The 23,018-nt window shown below is 31.7% G+C and overlaps 1 protein-coding gene across 2 annotated transcripts; it reads left to right on the top strand.

The window, feature by feature from the left end:
* The first annotated feature begins 4,862 nt into the window (after positions 1 to 4,862).
* On the top strand, positions 4,863 to 19,888 carry LOC141538420 (putative G-protein coupled receptor B0563.6). Of its 2 annotated transcripts, XM_074259858.1 has the most exons (7): positions 4,866 to 5,488; positions 6,548 to 7,932; positions 11,856 to 12,698; positions 14,103 to 14,252; positions 15,131 to 15,381; positions 15,457 to 15,747; positions 19,592 to 19,888. In XM_074259858.1, exons 3-7 carry the CDS (start codon positions 12,479 to 12,481, stop codon positions 19,838 to 19,840), a joined length of 1,161 nt encoding a protein of 386 aa, XP_074115959.1. In that variant the 5' UTR covers positions 4,866 to 5,488; positions 6,548 to 7,932; positions 11,856 to 12,478; the 3' UTR covers positions 19,841 to 19,888. The 2 variants fall into 2 exon arrangements, with proteins under 2 accessions (XP_074115958.1, XP_074115959.1); XM_074259857.1 differs by lacking the exon at positions 6,548 to 7,932 and having other exon boundaries at positions 4,863 to 5,488; positions 15,119 to 15,381.
* Positions 19,889 to 23,018: the final 3,130 nt, after the last annotated feature.

Here is a 23,018-nt window from a genome sequence, read left to right on the forward strand (position 1 = left end):
CTAGCGAACGGAATTGGTTTAAATTTTCAGGAAATTTAAGGGCTTTGATATTCTTTGGATTGCTACTAAGTTGGTTCCGATCGGTCAAGCCGTTTCAAAGTTATAAGCAGTTTACACACACACACACACACAACGAAGGATTTACTTATCTGTGTATTGCAGTTGATCATATATTTGCTTAAAACTACAATTTTGATCGTTTTGTTATAAAAAAATATACTCACAATTAACTTTTTTGATGGATTTTTTCGGATGTCGTAATTTTAGCATATTTTGGATCATTCTGTGAAAGAAATTTCTTCTTAGCAATTTTTACGAAGTAAAATCTTTATTTCGACTGGACTATCTAGAATTTAAGTTGAAAAAAGTACCGTCAAAACAGAACCTGAATTTTGACTCGAGAGTTTACAATCTTGCTATAGTCTAGAACACTTCTAGAAGTATAGTAATTCAGAAGAGTAGGGATAATCACCATTTCGATTTTTGATCGTAGAGTGGGGAGACAAGGAGTCTTGTCAGGTCTTATTCATTTGTGCTGTCACTTGTCTGACGATACTCGAAAAGTGTACACTCACGTTTTTGTGATTGTTCATTTTTATTACATTTTCACGTTAAGCACCCAATAATTGCCGCATGTGTTTACGAATCAGAAGATCTTTCCGGTTTAATAAAGTCCGGAAAATTGCCTATTCTTCACTTTGTCATCGAAGCTGCTGATGAAAAATTCATCGACGTCCTGCTAGAAAACAAGGTGGACCTGGACCTCAACATACCATCTCTGGGAACAGCACTTCATTTAGCCGTTACCAAGCAAGACTTGGACCTGGTGAAGAAGTTGGTTAATTCCGGAGCTGATGTCAACGCTGTGAAAAAGGACATCATGTTAAATTTTTATAAGTGGTCAACTTTGCATTTAGCAATTTATTCGGGGAACGCTCGCATGGTGGAATTTCTATTAAAAAATAATACCACCATCGAACAAGGAAGTGGAGAAGTTTATTCTTCATTGCGATTGGCCGTAAGGACCAACAACATTGAAATCCTCCAGCTCCTAGAGACTTTCGGAGCGGAGGTAAGTGTCATCAAGGATGGAAGATATACGATGGAATTCAATCTGGCCGTAGAAGAAGACAATCTCCAAGTGATTAAGTTCTTCTTAAGAAAGTGTACTGATATCAACGGCCTCGTCGATGATTTTCTCGGTGAAAATTTACTACATAAGGCTGTTAAAAATTGTAGTGATGAAGTTTTAAAATATCTCTTGAATTGTTGCATGGATTTTAATTTAGTCGATAAAGAAAATGATAACGATGAGCCAAGCCTGGTTACCACGACTGGCCCATGCCTGGTTGGATAATCATTGGCATGGCCTAGACTGGGTGAGCCAGTCTTGGCCCAAGGTTGGGTGATCATTGGCATGGCCGAGGCTGGGTTAAGCAGCCTGGCCCAGGCATGGGCCAATACAGGTACGCCGAAGCTAGGTTTCCCAGTACTGGTCCAAGCCTGGCCCCTTTGTCAACTCTGGGGGTTTCCTGCATGAGTTATCCTATAAAAAACCTTTTTCAGATTTATTTCAAATTTTTTTCCCAACCAAAAAATAAATGATGCATTTTCACAAAAGTGCCTTTTTTCCCAAATAATCGTAATTTTTTCAAAATTTAAGTTATTGGGGCTTTTTTGTTGAAATTTTCTTTTTTAACAATAATCAAAAAAAAATATTTGAATCAATCTATCGTTTTCTTTTTAAGTTGTTGGAAAAAATCGAAAATTTGTCGACAATAATTTCTTTTTTCATTTCCGCCAAGTAAATCAATGATTTTCAATAATTTTTTACCCCGATTTGCTCGAAAGATATTTTCGAAAGAAATCTCGAGGGAATTTTTTTTTTTTTAATCACTTGACAAAGTTAAGTTGAATCGATTAATTTTTTATTAATGTTTTTGTTGATTTTGAAAAACTGCGTCGATTGGCGCAAACCGCTTCAAAATCGATTTATTTTTTCGAGAGATATCCAATTTTTTTTAAATCAACAGACATATATAGGGTCTATTAAATGCCCATTTGGCTCTGGTCTCTCACTTACAATAGGTAATGGTTCCTTACAAAATCTTATTTGAAACTAAATACATTACTTAAATTAAATGTACGACTTATATTTCCTAGTACTTTGATCCTTAATAATTAGTAAATTTTTTTTGTCATCCTTTTACCAAAATACTTTATTTGAATATTCATGAAGCATAGCAAATTCTATACATAAAAACTCATCTCTGGTTAATTACGATTAACAATTAGAGTTCTCTTTTAGTCCCCAGTTCTATCCACTCTTATAGATTAGATGAAAAATATGACAATATATCATGTAAGCAAACTATTCGTAACGTGACTGGTCAAATATATCATAAGCATGAAAATATATGCAAAGTTTGTAGTCAGGCGCACGCTTGCGCGCGCAAATTAAATTGTTAATAATGGTTACAAAATTTTTCGAACTCATCTACTGTCTATTGACTGAAACTAAAGAAAAATTTGCCGCACCAAGGGTTTTATTATTTGAACTTTTTAATTGTTAGATTTAAACAATTACTTTTCATACTTTTTTAAAAATTAAATTTAAAAATAAAAGTACCCTTGCGACTTTCAAATCATTCTGAAATCAGTCTGAAAAAATTCTGGAAACGTTATGGAATCATGATGGTTCCAAAGTGGTTTTGTGCCTATTTTCCAACATGAAACCAGAGTGAACCCAGACTAAAGCCAGAGTGGAATCAAAGTGAACTCAGAATTAAATTAAAGTGGAACCAGAGTGAACCCAGACTAAAGTCAGAGTGGAATCGAATAAAAAACAACCGTTACGCTCGGGAATCGAATCTGGGACCTGACGCTTGAAAGACTAATTCTTTACCAGTTTACCGATGAGAATTACTTGAATATCAGGGTTTTTAACAACTACAAGTAATGCAAATCGAATACATGATCAATGCGTAATGAACAAAATTGTTTATTTCGTTTGTAAATTATTAATTATCAATATACACTGATAGAAAGATTTATTAACTATTAATAAATTAATTTATTCGAAGACAATTATTTAATTGGTTAAATTTTAATAATTTAAAATTAAAATAATTTAAAATTTAGCTCGATCAAATATTAAAAACAAATACATGTAATGACATATAGTTATATATAAATTATATGTAATTATATGTAGTTATATAAAAATTATATATAATCTTAAAAACGAATGTATGTAGTGATGTACAGTTATATATAAATTATTTGCAATTATATATAGCTTTATATATTTACATATAATCTTAAAAACAAACATATGTAAAGACATATAGTTATATATAAATTATATGAAATTATATATAGATTATATATGGTTCTATAGAATTATATATAATTTTTTTTTCCAGGATCAAACGGATCCCTATGTGAATTTCTAGTATTTTCAAAATAAAATCTTTTTAAGTCATACAAAAATTCATAACATTTAAAAATTTTTAAATAGGGAACCAATTAATAATGTATAATACTAAATTCACCTGTTGACTTCATAATTTAATATAATAAAGATAAAAATAGACCTTTAACTAATTGAAAGTATTTTCAAATTACAAAATTTGTTATCTCTTATTTTGTAGAATGAAATGATTGTTAATTATGTAGTTGAAAAATGCTATATGATTATCAATTCATTAACCATTTGTCGTCTAACTGTTAATATAATTAGGTAAATTATGAAAACTCAATGCACTACACTCGTGTTAAAGTTATCATAAATATACTAAGGACAAAATTGAGAATTATTCGAATTTACACTGAAAAGCGCTAAACCCACGTTGAAAACATTTTCAAGACATTCTGAAAACACTCTAGTTTCATTTTGAATTCACTCTGAGATTACTCTGAATTCACTCTGGGATCACTGAATTCACTCTGGGATCACTCTGGATTCACTGTGATTTGACTCTGGAAAAAAGGCACAAAACCACTCTGGATCCACACTGGTTTCAATATGATTTCACTCTGACTCTGAATACAGAGTGATTCCAGAGTGAGGTGAAGGTTGCAAGGGTATAAAGAAAATTAAAGTCCGAATATAGTATATTACACACCGAGGGAAGTAAAGTAAGAAATGTCTCAGATCACATGTAATTGTTGGCCGAGGCGAAGCCGAGGTCAACAAACATGTGATCTGAGGCTTTCTTATTTACTTCCCGAGGAATGTATGCTATTTTTTTGCTCGACGAGGGCAGAAAGTGGCAACTTCGTTTAGCGCAGCGGGCCGAAAGTTGACGCTTTCTGCCCGTCGAGCAAAAAAATTGCTTATTGCCATATTGTTTGGTATCAAAGGCTGTATCGCGCATGTGCAGCATCGCGCGTACCTACTCAAATTCAAACGCTGAGAATAAACTCATTGAACACATTAAAGTGGAACTTTTGCTATACGTAATTAAGCTTACTTATACTTATAATAAAAAGAACCTAAGTAATTACAAAGATCATTAGTGACAAGTATTTTTCTCAAACAGAAAAATATTTGGGTAACAATGTCCAGGTAAATTTTTATAGTAAAATACATTTAAACAATTTTAGACTAGATATATGAAAAAAAAAGCCATTTCGCACTAGCCAAGATAAAAGGTAGATTTTATGTAAACTACCTTATTGCTGCAACAAGATTTTTTCCTGCCTCCTGTTGCATGAACCGTAAATTTTTTTCCGTGTATAATGAAATTCAGTGAAAGTCAACAGATTAAGAGTATTAAAATATATTATAAAATCAATTTTGTATATTATACTTACAATAAACTGATTTGATACGTTTTGTACTTGATAAAATTGCCATGTCTTATAACACAGTAGCGTGGCAGACAGGAACTTCAAGACGCACCGGGATCCCGAAAGTTAAACAGCATTGAGCGGTGTGTGTGTGTGTGTGTGTGTGTGTGTGTGTGTGTGTGTGTGTAAACCTCTTATAACTTTTGACCAGCTTGACCGATCGGATCGAGATAGATGGCGATCCAAAGAGTATAATTACTATTAAATTTTGTGAAAATTTAAAACGATTCGGTTTGCTGGATTTTGAGAAATCTTAAAAATCAATTTTTTAATAAATGGTTTTTTCGGAATAACATCTAAACGGCTTCACCGATCAATCTTAAGAACTAAGAGCGTGAAAATCGGTTGATTGGTTCGTGAGTTTTCGTTGTCGAAAAAATTTGGAAAAATTGAATTTTTCAAATTTTTCTAAAATCGGTTAATTTATTCGAAAGTAATTGTAGTTTAAAAATGTAAATAATAGTGTCTTATGAAACTTCTATCAAACTCTTGAGCTCGAAGAACTCAAAAGCTTAAAAAAGCTAACTTTGAGCTCGGAGAGCTCAAAATAACATACGGTACAATCTGGTTCTAAGTTACGTCAGATGATCTACTCAATTTCACGGCAGTTATATCTATATATGAAATATTTCATGTAAGTAGAAGAAAGAAAGACATATAACTTATAACCAGCTTATACTATATAAATCGTATTTTTGATCTCGAAGAGCTTAAATAACGTAATGAGTGCAATTTTAAGCGCTTATGTATGGAATTAGCGGCTAGTTGCAGGGATGATCTTTATAAAGGTCATATGACACTATAGGGTCCAACATTTTCCTAATTTTTTTAATATCAACGGTACTTTTGTAAAGTACTATAAAAACTTTAATTCCTTCCACGATGCAATGTTGAAAACATAATATTTTTAATATTGATATTTTTTACTATAATTTTCAAAAGTTAAAATAAAATGATCTCACACAATTTTAAGAACAGCAAAAAAAATATTTTTGTGATTCATTTTCAGCAAAAAGATAATTTTAAAAATATCCTTGGAAATATTATTTTTCTTTCTAGACAGCTTATAATATTCTACTACAGCATTTTGATCACGTACAATCAACAGACGGTAGATTCACAAGAAAGCACAAAAATGAGCAGGTGATATTCTGCAGACGTAAGGAATCACTCTGGTATTAGAAACTATTCAATGAACTTTCGAATAATAACCCGCATTTATTTCGTAAAAAAACTTATTAATACATTTTGAGGAACTAACAATTGCTCAGTTACATTGGCAAAAACTTGAGTTACCGATAAGAAGATTATTTTTATTTATATTATACATTGAAACTATGTAAATATATATTTTACTATGAATTTATTTAATTTAATTTATCGCATAACTAAATATAAATACCAAGAAAAATGTGGTTTCAAAAAGTTGAATTCTTTTAAGGGCATTGAATTGTTGAATGGAATACTCCGAATTACATCGTCTGTCCCATTTTAAAACACAGTAACTGACATTCCTCAGAATTTTTGAAAATTTCTCTAATGAAAAAGAGATTTGCATTCAAAATAAATTAAAAAAATTTGATTGAGTCTTTGAAAATATATTTACAAAAACATTTGTAAAAATAGCTGTTAACATCTTTTTAGTTTAAATAACTAATTTATACATTTTATAAATATAACAACATGTTCAAAGGTTCTATAAGTCACTGGCTGTATTTTCCGTAAAATTCACCAAACATACCATTAGGCGAAAAATGTATACGTCCTTTGAAGGGAAACCAGAGTAAGTAACTTGAACAAAAAATTGCAATTAAGACCTTAAATAGCTCTCTAGATGCAGAAAAGTTAATTCCTTTTGAATTAATTAGTTTTTCAACTAAGAAAATTCATATTTTTCAATAGCAGTTCCTCAAATTCGATCATTTATTTCAACGGATGAAGTTAACCATCCCGGTACACAAATTATTAACAGGCTGACAAAATCAATTTATTTATTTGCTGAGTATATAATATGTTGTTGTATGAATCATTAATACTATTAATGCGCGAAAGTCATTAATTTGCCGAACTTATTACAATAAGTCAAGGATATAAAATAAATATTTGTGTATTATCAATTATTTACAGTATTCTTAAAATTCTTAAAATAAATTTATAAAATAAGAATTAAGAAGAAAGTTACGACTCTGTCTGAACTTACCTGTAAATGTAAGATTCTGCTCAAATTTTGTGTACTAATTGTGGATACTCATTGTTTTAAAGTTAATAATCATTTAATTAATAGTGTATAATATTGTTATTGATTTATATGTCATTTGTTAATGAAAAAAATGTATCTAAATAGATCAAGAAAAAATTGAAAAAAATTCTTTTTTTTACGATAAAAAATCTAATATTGTTCACAGCTACTCATTTTTTTTCACTTCTTAAAATAAGTGATGCTTTTATCTTACTGGAAATTAAAAAATTAATCCATATTTCTCATCTCGGTTCAACAATCAAATTTCACAATGTGCTCAGTGAAGCGAATGGGTATTGGTTAGAAGAATTTTCGTTACAAAGAATTAAAAAATCAATTTGAATTTGTCGAGTTACAATTGGTCATGTTAGGCATTAAAACTCTTAAATTCCTAAGACAACAAAACGTTTTAGAAACGACATGTATTTAAAATTTAAACTTTTGATTTGTCAAACTTTCAACTTTAGTTGGATGGAGTTTATAAAATCTCCTTCTCTTTGCGCTATCTCACCTCTTTCTCCTCTCGGGGGTAGGATTGGCAGTGACGCGAAAGCTACTAGTCGGCGCCGCGACGCGACACGAAAGCATCAACATAAGTGTGCGGTGAAATAAAATAAGAGAGTAGAATTCCAATATCATATTCTAACATAATGAGTTCACTTATTTTCATGAAATTAATAATCTGTCAACACTATCACTATGAAGATATGTATGAAGTGCAAGTTTTTTTTTAATAACTATGCCTTCTAGATCATTTTTTGTTCAAATTTAAACCTTCAAAATTCAAAGCATACTGTCCGATGGAAGCTAAATTAATCAACGCAAATACTCATTAGAAGGTAAATTTATTAGAAAATGTTCAATTTTAATTTATCTCTAGATTAAGTAAAGAATAAAAATATTTCTCAAATCCACTGATTTTTCAGAGCAAAATCACATTGCCAATAAGTAAAATTGAGACCTGTATTGTAAATTTACCAAAGCGAGATGAATTTAAATTCACATTTTAAAATATTTAACACGAATTGTAAAAACAAAATTCAATTTCGTGAATTTCTGAAAGCTATTCGTTGTAATAACATTTTCGATCTTCAATTTGTACTATTACAAATATCTACATTAAAAAAAACCACTAAGTTTTTAAATTATAAATAGTTGAAACAATTTACAGTCAAAAATAATTAAGAACCAAAAAATAATACACGTAAAAAAATAAATGTTAACTTTTTACTTTTTTAAATAACAATAAAAATTTTCTACATGTGAATAGTATTTTTCTATAGATAAGTTAAAAATTTTATGATTTAAATAATGAATATTATAACTATAATAAATTAAATATTAAAAGCATAATTTCACTATTTTTTATGGTATAATATACTATAATTGTTCTACTACTTATTACTTATAAACAATGATTTTTTCTGTGTAAAGTTAATTCTTATGATGATGTATATTAAATGCGTTTGTTTGTAAATAATGTATATGTTTCAATGAAGAAATTTCTCATATTGTTAAGTTAAGAATGCAGAAATGAAATGATGTCACATAGAAAGGAAGAAAAGTTAAGAATATATATTTTATGTGGCATTCCATTATAGTCGAAGTACGTAGACTGTAATAGAGACCCCATTATGAGAAATTTGCCTTCTAGGAGCCAATTTACATTATTTTGATATTTACTACAATAAATAGCATATTTTAAGTTAATAGAAAACTTTGTCTTGTTATTTTCCTGAATAAATAGTAGAAAATACTACTCTAAAAAATTTTATTGTTATTTTTATTCAGTTTTCATTATTTTTTCATTAGATGATGAAAAGAATTAAGTTAATAAAGTTAACATATTTTTAAGTATGTTCATTTAAGTAATAATTTGAAAAATATTTTTTTGATCAGTTCCTATCTAGTATAAATTTTTTTGGTGATATAGTAAGCTTTGTAAAATCACACGTTAATATTATAATCATCGTCATTATATTTATTTTTTTTTTATTTACAATATTAATTGAAAAATTTACAGAAATACTTCTTTAAAAACTTTTCTAATTGGTTTTTTCGTTATCAGAATTCCGTAATCTAGATAACAGGCACCATCTTTAACGCAAATACTTCTAGTATCGATACAATAAGCTTCCGAACTATCACAACTTTGATTCTATCCTTCTAAATTTTTGTTCTGTAAAAAAAGATCAACGTTTTTTTAGAATTTTGAGCTTGCATTTTTCAGAACTGATTATTTTAATATAAAAGTAAAATTTTAATAAAACACTTTTTTTTTTTTTTTTTTTTTTTTTTAAGTGTATAACAAGAAAATTTTGGCGTAACAAAGCTTCAATTTTCAAACTACCGATATCCAACACCCGTGAGTATATTCTCCGTCAAGCATTCGGTCAATATTGTTAATGCATTAGCGCTGATGTCAGTAAAGCTATACTATTTCTTATTACTTTATTACTCTTCATCTCCCAGCATCGAAGGACTAACTGTTTTATCTTTATTACTTTATTAGGTTACTGACCAGGAAAATTAGATGTTTTTGATATTAGTAGTCGAATAATCATGTAAGTAATGTAATGACTATGAAACTGTTGAGATACTTATCTATGTCGGTATACATAGATATCTACTTATTAAAATTGTAAATTAGTTGCATGAAATCGAAAACTATCTTTATATGAAGTTAACCTAATTATAAAATATCGGATTTAAAGATAATAGTGTTTACAACCGTAAAAACATTTTTTGATAATTCGTTATTTAAAAAAAAATCTAATTGGAATTTAAAACGAAAAGAATATCTAATTTATTTTATTCACCTTTTTCCTACACCACCTGGTTACCTGATAAGTTAATAAACTCGCTAGAGAAATTCTCGTTAACGCGCTTTTTATTGGCTTTGAAATACCACCATGGCAATTATTTATTGTGTAACATAAATTCGACCAGCGTTGTAATAACTTCTAATTTTGTATAATTATGGCTATTATTTTTGACTCGATTAAAAATAATTTATGTCAGGAAAGAAGTGGACGTTACTGAATTTTCGATACTGAAAAAAAAAATTTTGTTTTAATTAAAAATACATTTTCTTTAGAAGTCCACTTTTCTTATGAAGTATTTAGTTTTCATAATTTAAGAAATTAACTTTTAAATTAAGAAATTAAGTCGCTTGGACAAGCAGAAAATTCTCCGGAAGAATTTTATTTTTGCAACATACTTCACGGTTTCCTAAGAAATATGTACGAAAGTTCATCCAAAAATTTCTTCGAAAAAATTGTTTATTTCTAGTTTCGCTTCTTACATCTATTGTGCCCTTGTCCCCAATATCATCTATCACTCAAAAATTTATTGCTAGCTGAGGAAATATTCCACGACGTTTACGAAAATAGCCGCGCAATTTGCATCTTCCTCACAGAGCATTAATTTTTCTACTTGAAAAATAGACCAAACAATCCGACGTATTTATTGACCGAAAAAAATCACATATATTTCTTCTTTATTTATTATTCAATATCTAAAAATATGTTTTACTTTAGTTTATTTATTGTAAAAAAATACAATCATTTCTTAGTTATAAACTATAAAATCAAAACATGTCGAAATTTATTTCCGTGTAAAACTACACTGTAAAAAATGTTTTGGACCCGGTGTAGTGTAAATGAGTCGGTGGAAAAATTTTCGTATGAAAATTACACTAAATACTGTATTGAATTTAGGTGGTGTGAATTTAATATTTTTACACGGTCGATTGTGTAAATTAATTAATAAATGTATAATTCACGATAATTTTGCGTTCAGAAATTAAATATATTATCTCTACACGCTGAACAATTTATGATAATCTCCAATTATCAAATTGTATGGGCGCAGCCATTTGTATTTAGAATTGTGTGTTTCACTCTTTCGAGATTCTTTAGATAGTTGTGCCGTGTAAGGCATATTTCAAGAAAATTAAGAGATTTTTTTAATCGAAAGATAAATATATTAATAATTCTTCACCGAAATTTCAGATCAATTCACCACAACGTTTTTAAGTGATTAATTTTCGAAATTGCATCTTTTACACGTCGAGGTATAGAGAGATTATAAAGTTAGTATGAAATCTATTTGCATCACTTATCTTATTTTATTTTTTTTTTTGTTGATGAATGATCGTTATGAAACGTGTGATTTTGGATTTTCCACACTTTTTAGAACTGCAGGATCGCCCGTTTCTTGATAATTTAAAAAAATTTCCTTGACATTAAATTTAGAAATCTATCAATTACAAAACTACTTATTGAGCAAAACATTGGTATTTCCAAATCTACAATGCTGTTGTAGAATTGGGATATAAAATAGGGTTAAGAGGGCCATTTGAAGTAAAAAATGGTAAGAGAAGTTTAACTGATAGTGTCTGTTATCATAAAAATACGGCACTCGATAGTGTCCTGATGGCGAAATGCACACTCGTAGAAATCGTTTTAGGAAGTTTTGTTGTCAGGAAATGGCTATCTGCCGGGACTGTTTAATACTATATATATCATAAAGTTATGAATACTACCACTAACTAGGTGGAGAATTTTCTCATGCATGAATATACTTATTTTTAAATATATGTATGAAAAATTTGACACATTAAAATGTTAAAGAAATACAAAGCAAATAAAAAAATGTTAAATTTACACAATTACACAAAAATTTTTACTGTGTGATAAGTAAGGATTGAAAATTTTGAAATGTTTTATGGTGTCATTGTTTTTTTTTTTTCTGTTTGTAGGATGCAACTAGAATCAGCAGCAAGTTATAAGCGTTAAAAATGAAATTAATTTTCGTCGTAACACATAATAATTCTCTTTCACTCTTCAACTCTCGCTAGCACTTATTATTTGACTTCTTGTGTGCAAATGAAAATGAAAATGAGATTCTAGAGCGGATAAAATTCTCGTCAGCATGTCTATTAAAGCTGCAGCGGATGTCGAATGCGACGGACGTGTGATGGATACAAGAATGTTGGAAACGATATGTACATCACGTCGAAACGTATAGATATCCTTATTTTCCATCGTACCTCTTTAATCAAACTACAAATACGAATTAACCGATGAGCAAAATATACAGTACTTTTAAAATCAATAATTAGAAGAACACAACTATTTATAACAATTGACATAATCTATTTTTTAAAGTAATAAATTCAAATCATGTGACATATTGGTGCGTATTTTTGACAATATTATTTTGAATAATTTTAATCATGTACAATGAGTAGTGAAGATATGGAATCATATTTTAGATCGATAATACATGTAAAAATAATATAGAAAGTATGCAGAGAAAGTGGTGAAACATAATGTGAAAAATTTAAATCAACATAGTTTATGTTAGAAAGAAAGCATCATAATGACAAATATCTTCAATGAAAGTGGAAATAATAATCATCTTTGTGTACTTTTGGAGGATTTGGAAATGTTAGAAGACCCAAGAACAGCATCGTTGAGACGAGTTAGTTATGGAATAGTTCTGCCTACTATCTGTTGTTTGGGAATTATTGGAAATATTTTCAATCTTATCGTTCTGACAAGAAAAAATATGAGAGGAACGGCATATATTTATATGCGAGGTGAGTTACAAAATTATTTTACAAAGTAGCTAGTAATCTTTTTTTTTTTTTTTTCATTTTGTAGAAGTTTGAGTTCAAAAATTTGGTCACTGTTAAAAACATACTTTTTTGAAAAACTTTATTGGTGATATCTTTCGTTCGAATCAATCGTTTTTGACGGGGTTTGCAGCATTTTACTTTTTAAACGATTTGACGTAAAAATTTGAAGTTTTGTTCGAAAAAACACGTTTATTGATTTTAAAAAAATTCAATATCTCACAAAAGTTTCGAATGATTCTGATGGCAACTTTTCAAGCACTTATAATTAACTTGTTGTATCAAAAAGGATCCTATAAGAAATTTCGAAGTTATTTGAAGAAACGCCTAAGAGCTAATTAGGTTATGGAATTGATCGATGAAGCAGATCAAAAGTTATTTTGGAAAAACGTGATTTTAAAAACTTTGTTTTTTTTTTTTTTTTTTTTTTTAGAATTTCTCGAAATCTATCGCACCGAATCGATTTAATTCCTAGATAGAATAATATCGATAATCCCTATCGAATTGTGCCAACCTCGTTCAAATCGGTTGATCTGTTTAAAAGTTATGAGAAGTTTACATACACACACACACACACACACACACACACACACACACACACACACACACACGCGCGCGGATTGGACATCTCCGTGGGGATAGTTAGAAAAGCTTCCTATGACCTCAAAACGTGGAGATCTGATGAGAACTCGATTTTCGAAAACCTCGAGGGATGAAACTAATAACTTCCCGATTTTTTTTAAAATCGTTGATTTTCAGAGTGGGAAGTTGAAAATACATTGTGCTTTTACTGTTGTATTGTATATTAACTGTAAATTAAAATTATTCATGAATTGCTTAATAATTGTTGAAAACTTTCCGCATTTTTGATGTGATTACAAAACCATAAGGGAAATGCTCGTTAAATTCGTAAAATTTTTCAATGAAAAACTTTTTCTCCCTCGTCTTAAATTTTATTTACTTAATTCAAGAATACGACTAATATCAATTTCTTATAATAAGAGAACTGAATATCTCGAAACAAAAGTGAAATTCTGAAAAGAATATTTACATTGATATCGAGTAGTTTTTTCAAGTGCAGCGATCAACTACTAGTGTTTTTTCTATCGTATACTTTCTGAAGTACGTTTTGAAATGTTTTTGATAATAATTGAACTGAATTACATCATGTTTCTAAAATTGAACTATTAGTGGGTGGTAAAAACTTTCAACTATGCTTTCAAAGCATAGAGTAATAAACTTATAATAAATTACAAAACGAGAAAAACTCTTAACCGGTCAATTACTGGTGCATTTATACTCTATATAAAAATAAAGATTAATTTTTATTTTGATAAATACTATTGAATTTTTATGTTGTTTCCGTAGGATACTCAGCAGCGGCATTACTAGCAATACTTTTCTGTGTTCCTTTTGCCTCTCGGGTACTTATTCACAAAGAAACAGGGAGATGGAATAACTGGCCTCAAGCGTTTTATCATGCCCATTTGGAACTTTTTTTAGGAAACGGATGCTTAGGTAATATTTTTCAAAAAAAAAAAAAGATGCAACCAAAAATTACTTCAGAAATAATGCTTGTTTAAAGGCAGTAAATTTTGAATTTTTTTTTTTAAGGTCTATAACAAGAAAATAAAAAATATTTTTACAAAATATTTGTTGATTGAGACAAATTTTCTAATTTTATCAAAAATTTTTCTTTAACCACTGACAATCTGTGGTTTGATCTTCTAATAATCTAAGTCTCTATTAAATTTTCGGATCAGCCCTCGAGAAACTGCTTCATGAGAGCAATGCAAATTGTTCGGCGGATTATTTTATTTATTGATTTTATATTCAGTATGGTAGTAAAAAACTCCCACACTGTCAGTTTAACTAACGTTTATTATTTACAATCGTCATTTAGTTAGCCAGCGTCGGTAACGATAATTTTAGCTAACTAGCTAGAGAGAAGGTTCTTTTTAGATTTTAAGTAAGTCGTTTGTTAGAATATGATGTATCATGTCAGCCTCGTATCAAAAAAGTTCTAATTAAAAACATTTTGAATTAGTGAAAAACTAATAGTAAAAATAATTTTTGTTTTACCTAAAAAAATTGCTCAAAATTTACTGCTCCTATAGACTATAATTTTCTCGATAACCGTCCAATATTACAGAGATATTGAATAAGTATCATAATTGTTAAGACATAATGTATAAATTAATTATGGTTACAATCAATATTTAACACCTGTACAAAAAGTTCATTGGTCCTGGCATATGCGACTCGAATGAGAATAAACACGCGGTCACTAAATAATAAAATAAAAATTCATTACTTACGAGATATTTTCTCAATACTAAACAAATTTTAATTTAATTCTCATATTGAACAATAATATTTAATAGATAAATTATTAGGTGTAGGAGTGATGATGTTGTTGGCTTTAACAGTCGAACGCTATGTAAGCGTATGCCATCCAGGCCAACATCCACAGCCCTTATGTGGGCCTCCTCATCTTGTAGTTACTCTAATACCAATGGTAACTTTCCTTGTTTACCTACCAAATGTGTTCAGAGGAGAAATAACAACTTGTCTCGTATCATTTGGTGGTTCATTGATTTATCAAAAACGCGACAATTCGACGTTTATGCACTCAATATTCTACCAAGTAAAATATTTTGGTTACACTTATTACTCTAATTTCAAAAATAGATTTATTATATTATTATTCTTATTATTCCAGATTTACAAAGTCGTCCTAGAAGTTGTTTTCAAAGTAGCTCCAATAATACTTCTTGCTGGATTTAATTTACGAATAATGATTGTGTATAGAAAATCATGCGAAAGAAGGCGGAGAATGACTTTATCTCGAACTATGCATAGTGGTGATGAAGATTTGAGAATATTCTCAGAAGAACGACGTCTTATTTTACTCCTGAGTAGTACGAGTATTATTTTTCTTGTTTGTGTCAGTCCAATGGTTATACTGAATGTTACTTTGAGTGACAGCAACTTGACTTTATATCCTTATCAAGTAAGTATAATATAGTGTGTATCCAAAAATTGACAAAACTTTTGTCAATGCATAAATCACAAAATTTTGCTCAGCTATTGATAATGTCGATGTAAAACAAAGAAAATTGAAAAATTTATCCTAAATCCAACTTTAACGTCGAATGTGATAAGATCTCTTACTTTATCATCAAGAACAGTGATAAGACTTCTCACTTTGATGGAAAACAACGTTTCAAAGTAAGAGGGTCTTGCACCACTAACGTTGCTCTTGGAGCACAGGCATCTTCTATTGTAAAGTGCCGTATCCTATATAGTGGGCTCTATAGGATGGACCGTAATGGACCCATAGTAACTTCCTGCAATATGATTTTGGACCTAAAAAGCCCTAGTACTGTAATCTAGCGGTACTGGCATACTAAACTGACAGAAATGAGGTAAAGGGCTTAGATAATCGTTAAGTGGCTCGCTAACGTGAGCTTAATGACGAAGATGCCAGGCACACGGTCCTTCCCGATATATCAGCGAGTACAGGGCGCTAGTACAGTAATTGTATTATGCTGGCATTGAGATTCCGCAATCATGGCTCCCCTACCATGTAAACTCAAAAACAATAGTAGATTGCAATAGTTTGTTATGTTACATTTTATGTAGCGTTACAGTAGTAATGTATTTGAGTAATATTGTAAGTTTATGTTGTGTGAGTACGGTAACGTCGTCGTATTGAGGACTCTCGTGAGTGTGTGTGAGTAAGTTAGTTGTCTCGAGGATGTCGAGCTGCACTGCGGAAAAGTGACCGATGTAACGTGTCTCCCGGTCAGTTACCGACGACTGAACTCAGGTTCAGCCTCTTAGAGCGAGGTGATTACTACAGAGGAGCGACTGAAATGTCGTCGCCTCGAAGTACGGGAGTTTTGGTAGGCTCATGCGGTAGCATGCGGTTGACAGGCCTCGATTGCTGGATGCTCAAGGGTAGTCGCGAGTGCTGTCTGAGCTCCCACGGGAGCGGAACCACTGGTAGGTCTGGGACGCTAGTTGTGGGAATGTAGGAATGAGTGTGGGGGTATGCGTGTCTGAGACTAGCGTAGAAGTGAGTTGAGCGCATGTAGCAGGTGGTATGAATGTAGTAGGGGTATGGTGAGAGACAGTCTGGCTGAAGTAGTCAATGAGTAAGGTGTGTTTTGTGTGGAAGTCTGGCTTGGGACCGGATTAATAAAGGGTCTTGTGGAGATTCTCGTAGAAGACGGACGTACCGTCGCTGCTAGGCAGCGTTAGATTAGTGTACCAAAAAGAGAGTTGATAGCGAGCTCTCATTGAGTGAGCATCGTGTTTGAGAGTTGAGTTAGTCTCTCGTATTGGAGCTGGCGTGCCACACGCGTGCTGTTATCGTAGACGAATGGCCCGAGCCATTGTCTTTGTTACGTATTCGTTTGAGACTGCTTCCGCGATATTTTAGATATCGATTTAGTTTATTTCTTTCCGATTAAGCAGGTTGAGTATTAGTTCGGAAGTACCGATTAGTATACTAGCTATCGTTTAGTTCCGTTTTGTAAGGAAATTGCTTCCTCTGAGAGACCGAATCACGACCCTTTCTTCATAACTAGCATAACTGAGCAACACCGAGGTATTCCGTTACCATCAAGGCGGCTCTTGGTCTTCTAGGAACATAAAAATTAAGTTTATCATATCCAGGTTGCCGATACCGAGTTCAACATGCAGAGTGGTCTAAACGACGAAGGTGTTATATTACAGGGTTTCCTTTACCTTTGTCTATAAAAACCAATCTCTGCTTCTTTCAGACCGTGGAAAACGTGCCAGTTGTTAGACATACATTGTAGGCGTTCGTGAGTAAGTCTGTGTATTCCAAGGCTGTAATCTTGATCACCGATTTCGGGATGCCATCAGGGCCAGGTGCTTTTCCAGTCTTTAAGGTCTTAACCACGTCTTGCAGTTCTTTGGTTGTAAAGGGTGTTGTTTCGCCGTTTTTAGCATAGTATTTTTTCTCCCGAGGCGGGTGTTTGGGTAAAAGCTCCGCTGCGATGCTGTTGATTAAGGAAGGAGACTTCGGCGCTTCTGGTGAGGCCTTTTTGTCATTGAGCGACAATTTGATAGGCTTTGTCCCAGATATTCTTGTCGAGATCGTTACAGATCTCTTTCTACAACATCTTGCTTTGATGGCTGCTTGTGCTCGTTCGAATATAAGTCCTGATTTGGGGAGCATTTCGCAGCTCTCGTTACGCGGCGACGTAGCTTATGGCATCTTTTCTGAAGTTCTGTTATGTGTAATGACTAGCAGTACGCCGGCCTGTGAAAACCCCGATTTTTCAGCCGCGGCATAGAGGCGTCACATGAGGCAGCAATTTCTTTCATCGCATTTAGCACTGTTTTTTCCATCTCGCTGCGGGTATTTAGTCGGGTGGTTCTAGAGAGTAGTCCAACTTCGTGTAAAAGACATTCGCAGTGACTCTAGGTCAAGCTTCCTGGCGCTTCACTTCCGCTTTTGAAGATCGCATTGTGGAACCGGAACAGGGGCCAGACCAACGCTGAATATCACGTAGTGGTGATCACTGCGACTGTATTCTTCAGATACATTCCAGTCTTTGATCATGTTGGCAATCCTTGGAATCGCTAACTAAATGCCGAGGATGGATTCTTATCACCCCGGTCTTCTAAAGCTCGAGAACGCCTCCGTGCCTCGTCCGTTTAATAGAGTTTATGTCTGCACCAGTCTTGACAGGGTTTACCTTAGCCTTGATTTCCTGTAGGAGATCTGCATATCATTGGCCTTCTACTACTTGGTCAAGGACAGCCTTAGTTCTTGTCTTCTTCTTTCTTGGGTTCTTTGAGCCACCCTTACTCAGAATAACATTTATTAAATATCATTTTTTTAGGTTAATTGCAAAAAAAAAATTAGGAAAATGGTTGACCCTGGAGGCCATCCCTGCAACTTCCCGCTACTTTCGTAATTAAGCGCTCAAAATTGCACTTATTATGTTTTTGAGCTCTCCGAGCTCAAAAGTATGATAGGAGTTTAATAAATCACTATTTTTTAATTTTCAAACCGTAATAACTTTTGAATAAATGAACCGATTTTCACGCGGTTAGCGGCATTTGACGCAGTTTTTCAAATTCTATGATATAGTTTCAAACACAAATTGATTAGACCAGAAATTTCGGTGTAATCCGAAAAGTCGTAGTTTTTTTTTGAGATTTCTGAAAATCTACCGGTCCGAATCGGTCCAAACCATACTCAAAATCTAAGTTTAGTCAAGCCCTTTCGATTGGCGTCAACCGTGATAGAATCGGTCAAGCCGTTCAAAAGTTATGAGAGGTTTACACACACACACACACACACATCATCGCGGGAGTAGTCAGGGAAGCTTCCTGAGACCTTAAAACGTCGAGATCTGATGAAAACTCGATTTCGGCAAAACGGGGTGAAAACAAAAACTTCCCGATTTTTAAAAATCTTCGGTTTTCTCAGCGGGAAGTTAAAAATTTTGGTTCACAACCTCTAAATGTCAACATCATGGGCTCAATTTTTAAAATGATTTTTATTTCATCTTTTGATAAAAGTTTAAGAGCACAAAAGAAAAATATGTCAATTTTTGAACATATATCCTTATTTATATACTTGAAAACACCTTTGTATTTTCTTAAAATAAATCAGCTAAATGACAATTTTTCCGGTTGAATCAGTGGATATTACTGATTCAAAAATGATTCACCAGTAAAATTGTCATTCGTTGGTTGGAATCAGTGAAATTTTACTGATTAATTTTGAGAGAATAAATATTAAGTGCATACTGTTAAAATGTAGCTTTAAAACAAATTACAATTAAAAAAGAAAATTTTTATCTGTTCAGGTGTTTCGTGCTCTGGCTAATCTACTTGAAATCATCAATTATTCAATAACGTTTTACATTTATTGTTTATTCTCAGAAGACTTTCGTAATACTCTTATCCAAACACTCAAATGGCCATGGTGTAAAGCAGCACGAGATAAACATAAATTATCCACGAAGAGATCTCTTAACCCTAGGCCAACGATCATCGCAGCATCACCAACAACTACTCTTGCAACTTCTAGACACGCATCTCGCACAAGCGTGTAAATCTATTTTGACCAATAATATGTATTAATGGAAAAAGTAAAAGGCTGTACGTCAAAAAATAGGTTTTTTTTTTTTTTTTAATCCACAGATTCGGTAGAGTCTGGCGCCAAGTTCCATTCAAAAATTCCGTTGTAAACAGAGCGCCAGACTATTGAGTGTGTTTACTGTAAGCAGAACGCTATTTTGAGGTTACCCAATTTTATTCAATTCTACGATACTTCTGATTCCTAAATTTTATATTATAACAGAAATTCATATTTATTTTACTGATATTAATTAGTTATATATTCAATCATAACAATTAATCTACTTGAAATTATTAAATTTTATCAGCACAAATTATAGCAAGCTCAAAAATTTCGATCCTGACTTTTTTTCGATGGGGAAATATCAGCGCCACAGACTAGGTAAAGTACAATAGTGTAGTAATCCTCCTATAGATACGCAACTACAGTAAAAAAAAAAGGTAATTAACAACTTGTATCTACGGCCGCCAGGGTGAACTGGAATTATTTCTACACAAACTGTAGCTTCAGGGGGATAATTTGCGGTGAAAAATTCAGCTGACGCGAGATATAAGTTGGTACCAATTGTCAATTTTTATTATAATTACAAAAAATACTAAAATCCAAACAAAAACAGTTTCACTGTAAAAAAAATCGCGCCAAATCCACGCTCATAAGACTACTAAGAAAAAAATTTTTTTTTCCTCTCCGGGCGTAAAGTGTCAACTTTAGCCCCGCTGCGCTAAACGAAGTTTCCGCTTTACGCCTTCGTCAGGGGAAAAAATAGTATACACTCCTCGGGAAGTAAATAAGAAAGCCTCAGATCACATGTTTGTTGACCTCGGCTTCGCCTCGGCCAACAATTGTATGTGCTCTGAGACATTTCTTACTTTTCTTCCCTAGGGGTGTAATATACTATTTTTCTTTACAAAAAGATATAAAATAAAAAAATTAAAACATCCACGTAAATGATATGATTTTATATAATTTTCGGAAATTAAAAAACCTTTTTTGAAATTATGAATTTCTTCAGTTAAAAGTTAAAATTAAAGATGTGTGTTACAAAATTTAGTAATATAAAACTTTAATTTCTGTCAAATAAAAAAGAACACTCAATCACTTAATAACTAGTTGCCATAAAAAAATAATAGTTTAAAAAAACTAAAAAACACGCTTTTTATAGAAAACCGAACTAAAAAAATAGAAAATAAGTTTTAATAAATTTAAATTGAAAATAGTGTTAAAAATTTCAATAAATGTAATTAATAATAGTGTAAATAAAAAAAATGTATTTTATTTAAAAAAAAGCGTGGGGTGCTTTATAAGATATTCTAAAAATGATAATCACTCTACCCATATCTGTCGATAGAATATTTATATCTATTGACCCATGCACTCCACGCTTTTTTTAAAATAAATACATTTTTTTTTATTTACACTATTCTTAATTACAATTAGAGAAATTTTTAACACTATTCTTAATTTAAATTTATTAAAACTTATTTTCTATTTTTTTAGTTCGGTTTTCTATAAAAAGCGTGTTTTTTAGTTTTTTAAAACTATCATTTATTTTCTACTTTTTAGTTTGGTTTATTTATACTAGCTTGTTTTTTTAATTTTAAACTATTATTTGGCAACTAACTTACCAGCATGCACTTTGTTAATATTAAATAATACGTCTAAAGATAATGGTTGAAAAATTAAAATTTCTGCCTTATCGACTATAGATAAAAATTATATAACTTAAAAAAATCTTATTTTGCAAATTGAAAAATGGAATAATTTTATCAAATTAGTGTATTGTCATCGATCCTCGATAAATCTACAAAGTTTGAACGAAATCTGGCCGTTTAAAGTGTGCCAAAATCGCGTCCAAAGAAGTCGGTTACAAACATACAAACATTCAAACTTACAAACTTACAAACACACAAGTGAAGCTAATAAAAAGCGTGTAAAAATAATTACTTTTATTCTACTCTGCTTAATCTACGTAGATCCGACTAGTTCGATCAAATCAATAATTTTCGGCATTTTGATCAATTTTTTTCAAAAATAACATAAAATTGGTTAAAGATAATTCATGCCTAGTATCGATTATCATCATACTGACTTTTAATAGCTATTTTTCTAACGATACTAGTTTTGACATTCGATATGCTTTTAAGCATACCCCTGTAAGTATTCGATTATATTATTTATTCTATTTGAATTGTTGTTTTGCCATGATATTGTTGAACAGTGTAATACCAATCTGCTACGTCCATGTTGTAATCCAAGGGATCAGTGCCAACAAACATGACCAGACAATTTATTTCGATGTGTCGGGGAAATTATTTTGGGTAACATAAAATTATATTTCAAATAGATTCCTATTAGAATAAGGTACTCAAACACTGGTTTGCCATAGAAAGGCCGAGGCAATAGAACCCAGCATTAGGCCAAGAATGGTTTGCCATAGAATGTGTTACGGCCCCGTGTAACTCTAAATAATTATTATTCCCTTTCAAAGAGGATGTATTATGAATTTAATAGCCTTCTCACACTTGCTTACCCCTACTCTCGGTATCTCATGCTATGTCACGTTCTTCAAAAAAACCTGACATCAAATTGATATAATACTTCTATGGTAACTAATCATACGCCGGTAAAGTAACCAACTCCAGCAGTACGGACATCGATAACTACTCAATATATAGAGTACAAGTGTAGTAGTCATGAGATATCTGTAGCATTAGTATTAGTAAAGATACTGCACGTGTAATACCTCACTAGACCTACTGAGAGAATTTATGGCCTCTTCCAAGGAATACACTAACTTTGGGTATACTCACGGAATAAGCACCATAGTCCAAATCAGTTCATCCGAGGGACATTAAACCTTGCCCAAACATACATCGATCTATGCCGGTCATCAATGGTCAAGCACCGGGATCTATACACGCGCACCGAGTTGGGTATTGAGAAACCCTGAAAATTATGATTATACACCGAGTTAAACAAAGATTTAGAAGCATCGAGATCCGTATATGCACACCGAGTTAGGTATTAAGTAACCTTAGGTTCAGATAAAAAAATTAGAAATTCCGAGAATTGCATTTATACACCGAATTAAATATGTAAATAATAAGTAGCAATAGGGGCCGACACTGCATATAAAATCCCATCTCAGACAA

Source organism: Cotesia typhae, unplaced genomic scaffold, assembly GCF_013202065.1.
Source record: "Cotesia typhae breed Kobodo isofemale line unplaced genomic scaffold, CoteBio_Ctyphae contig_20, whole genome shotgun sequence".
Classification (NCBI taxonomy): domain Eukaryota; kingdom Metazoa; phylum Arthropoda; class Insecta; order Hymenoptera; family Braconidae; genus Cotesia; species Cotesia typhae.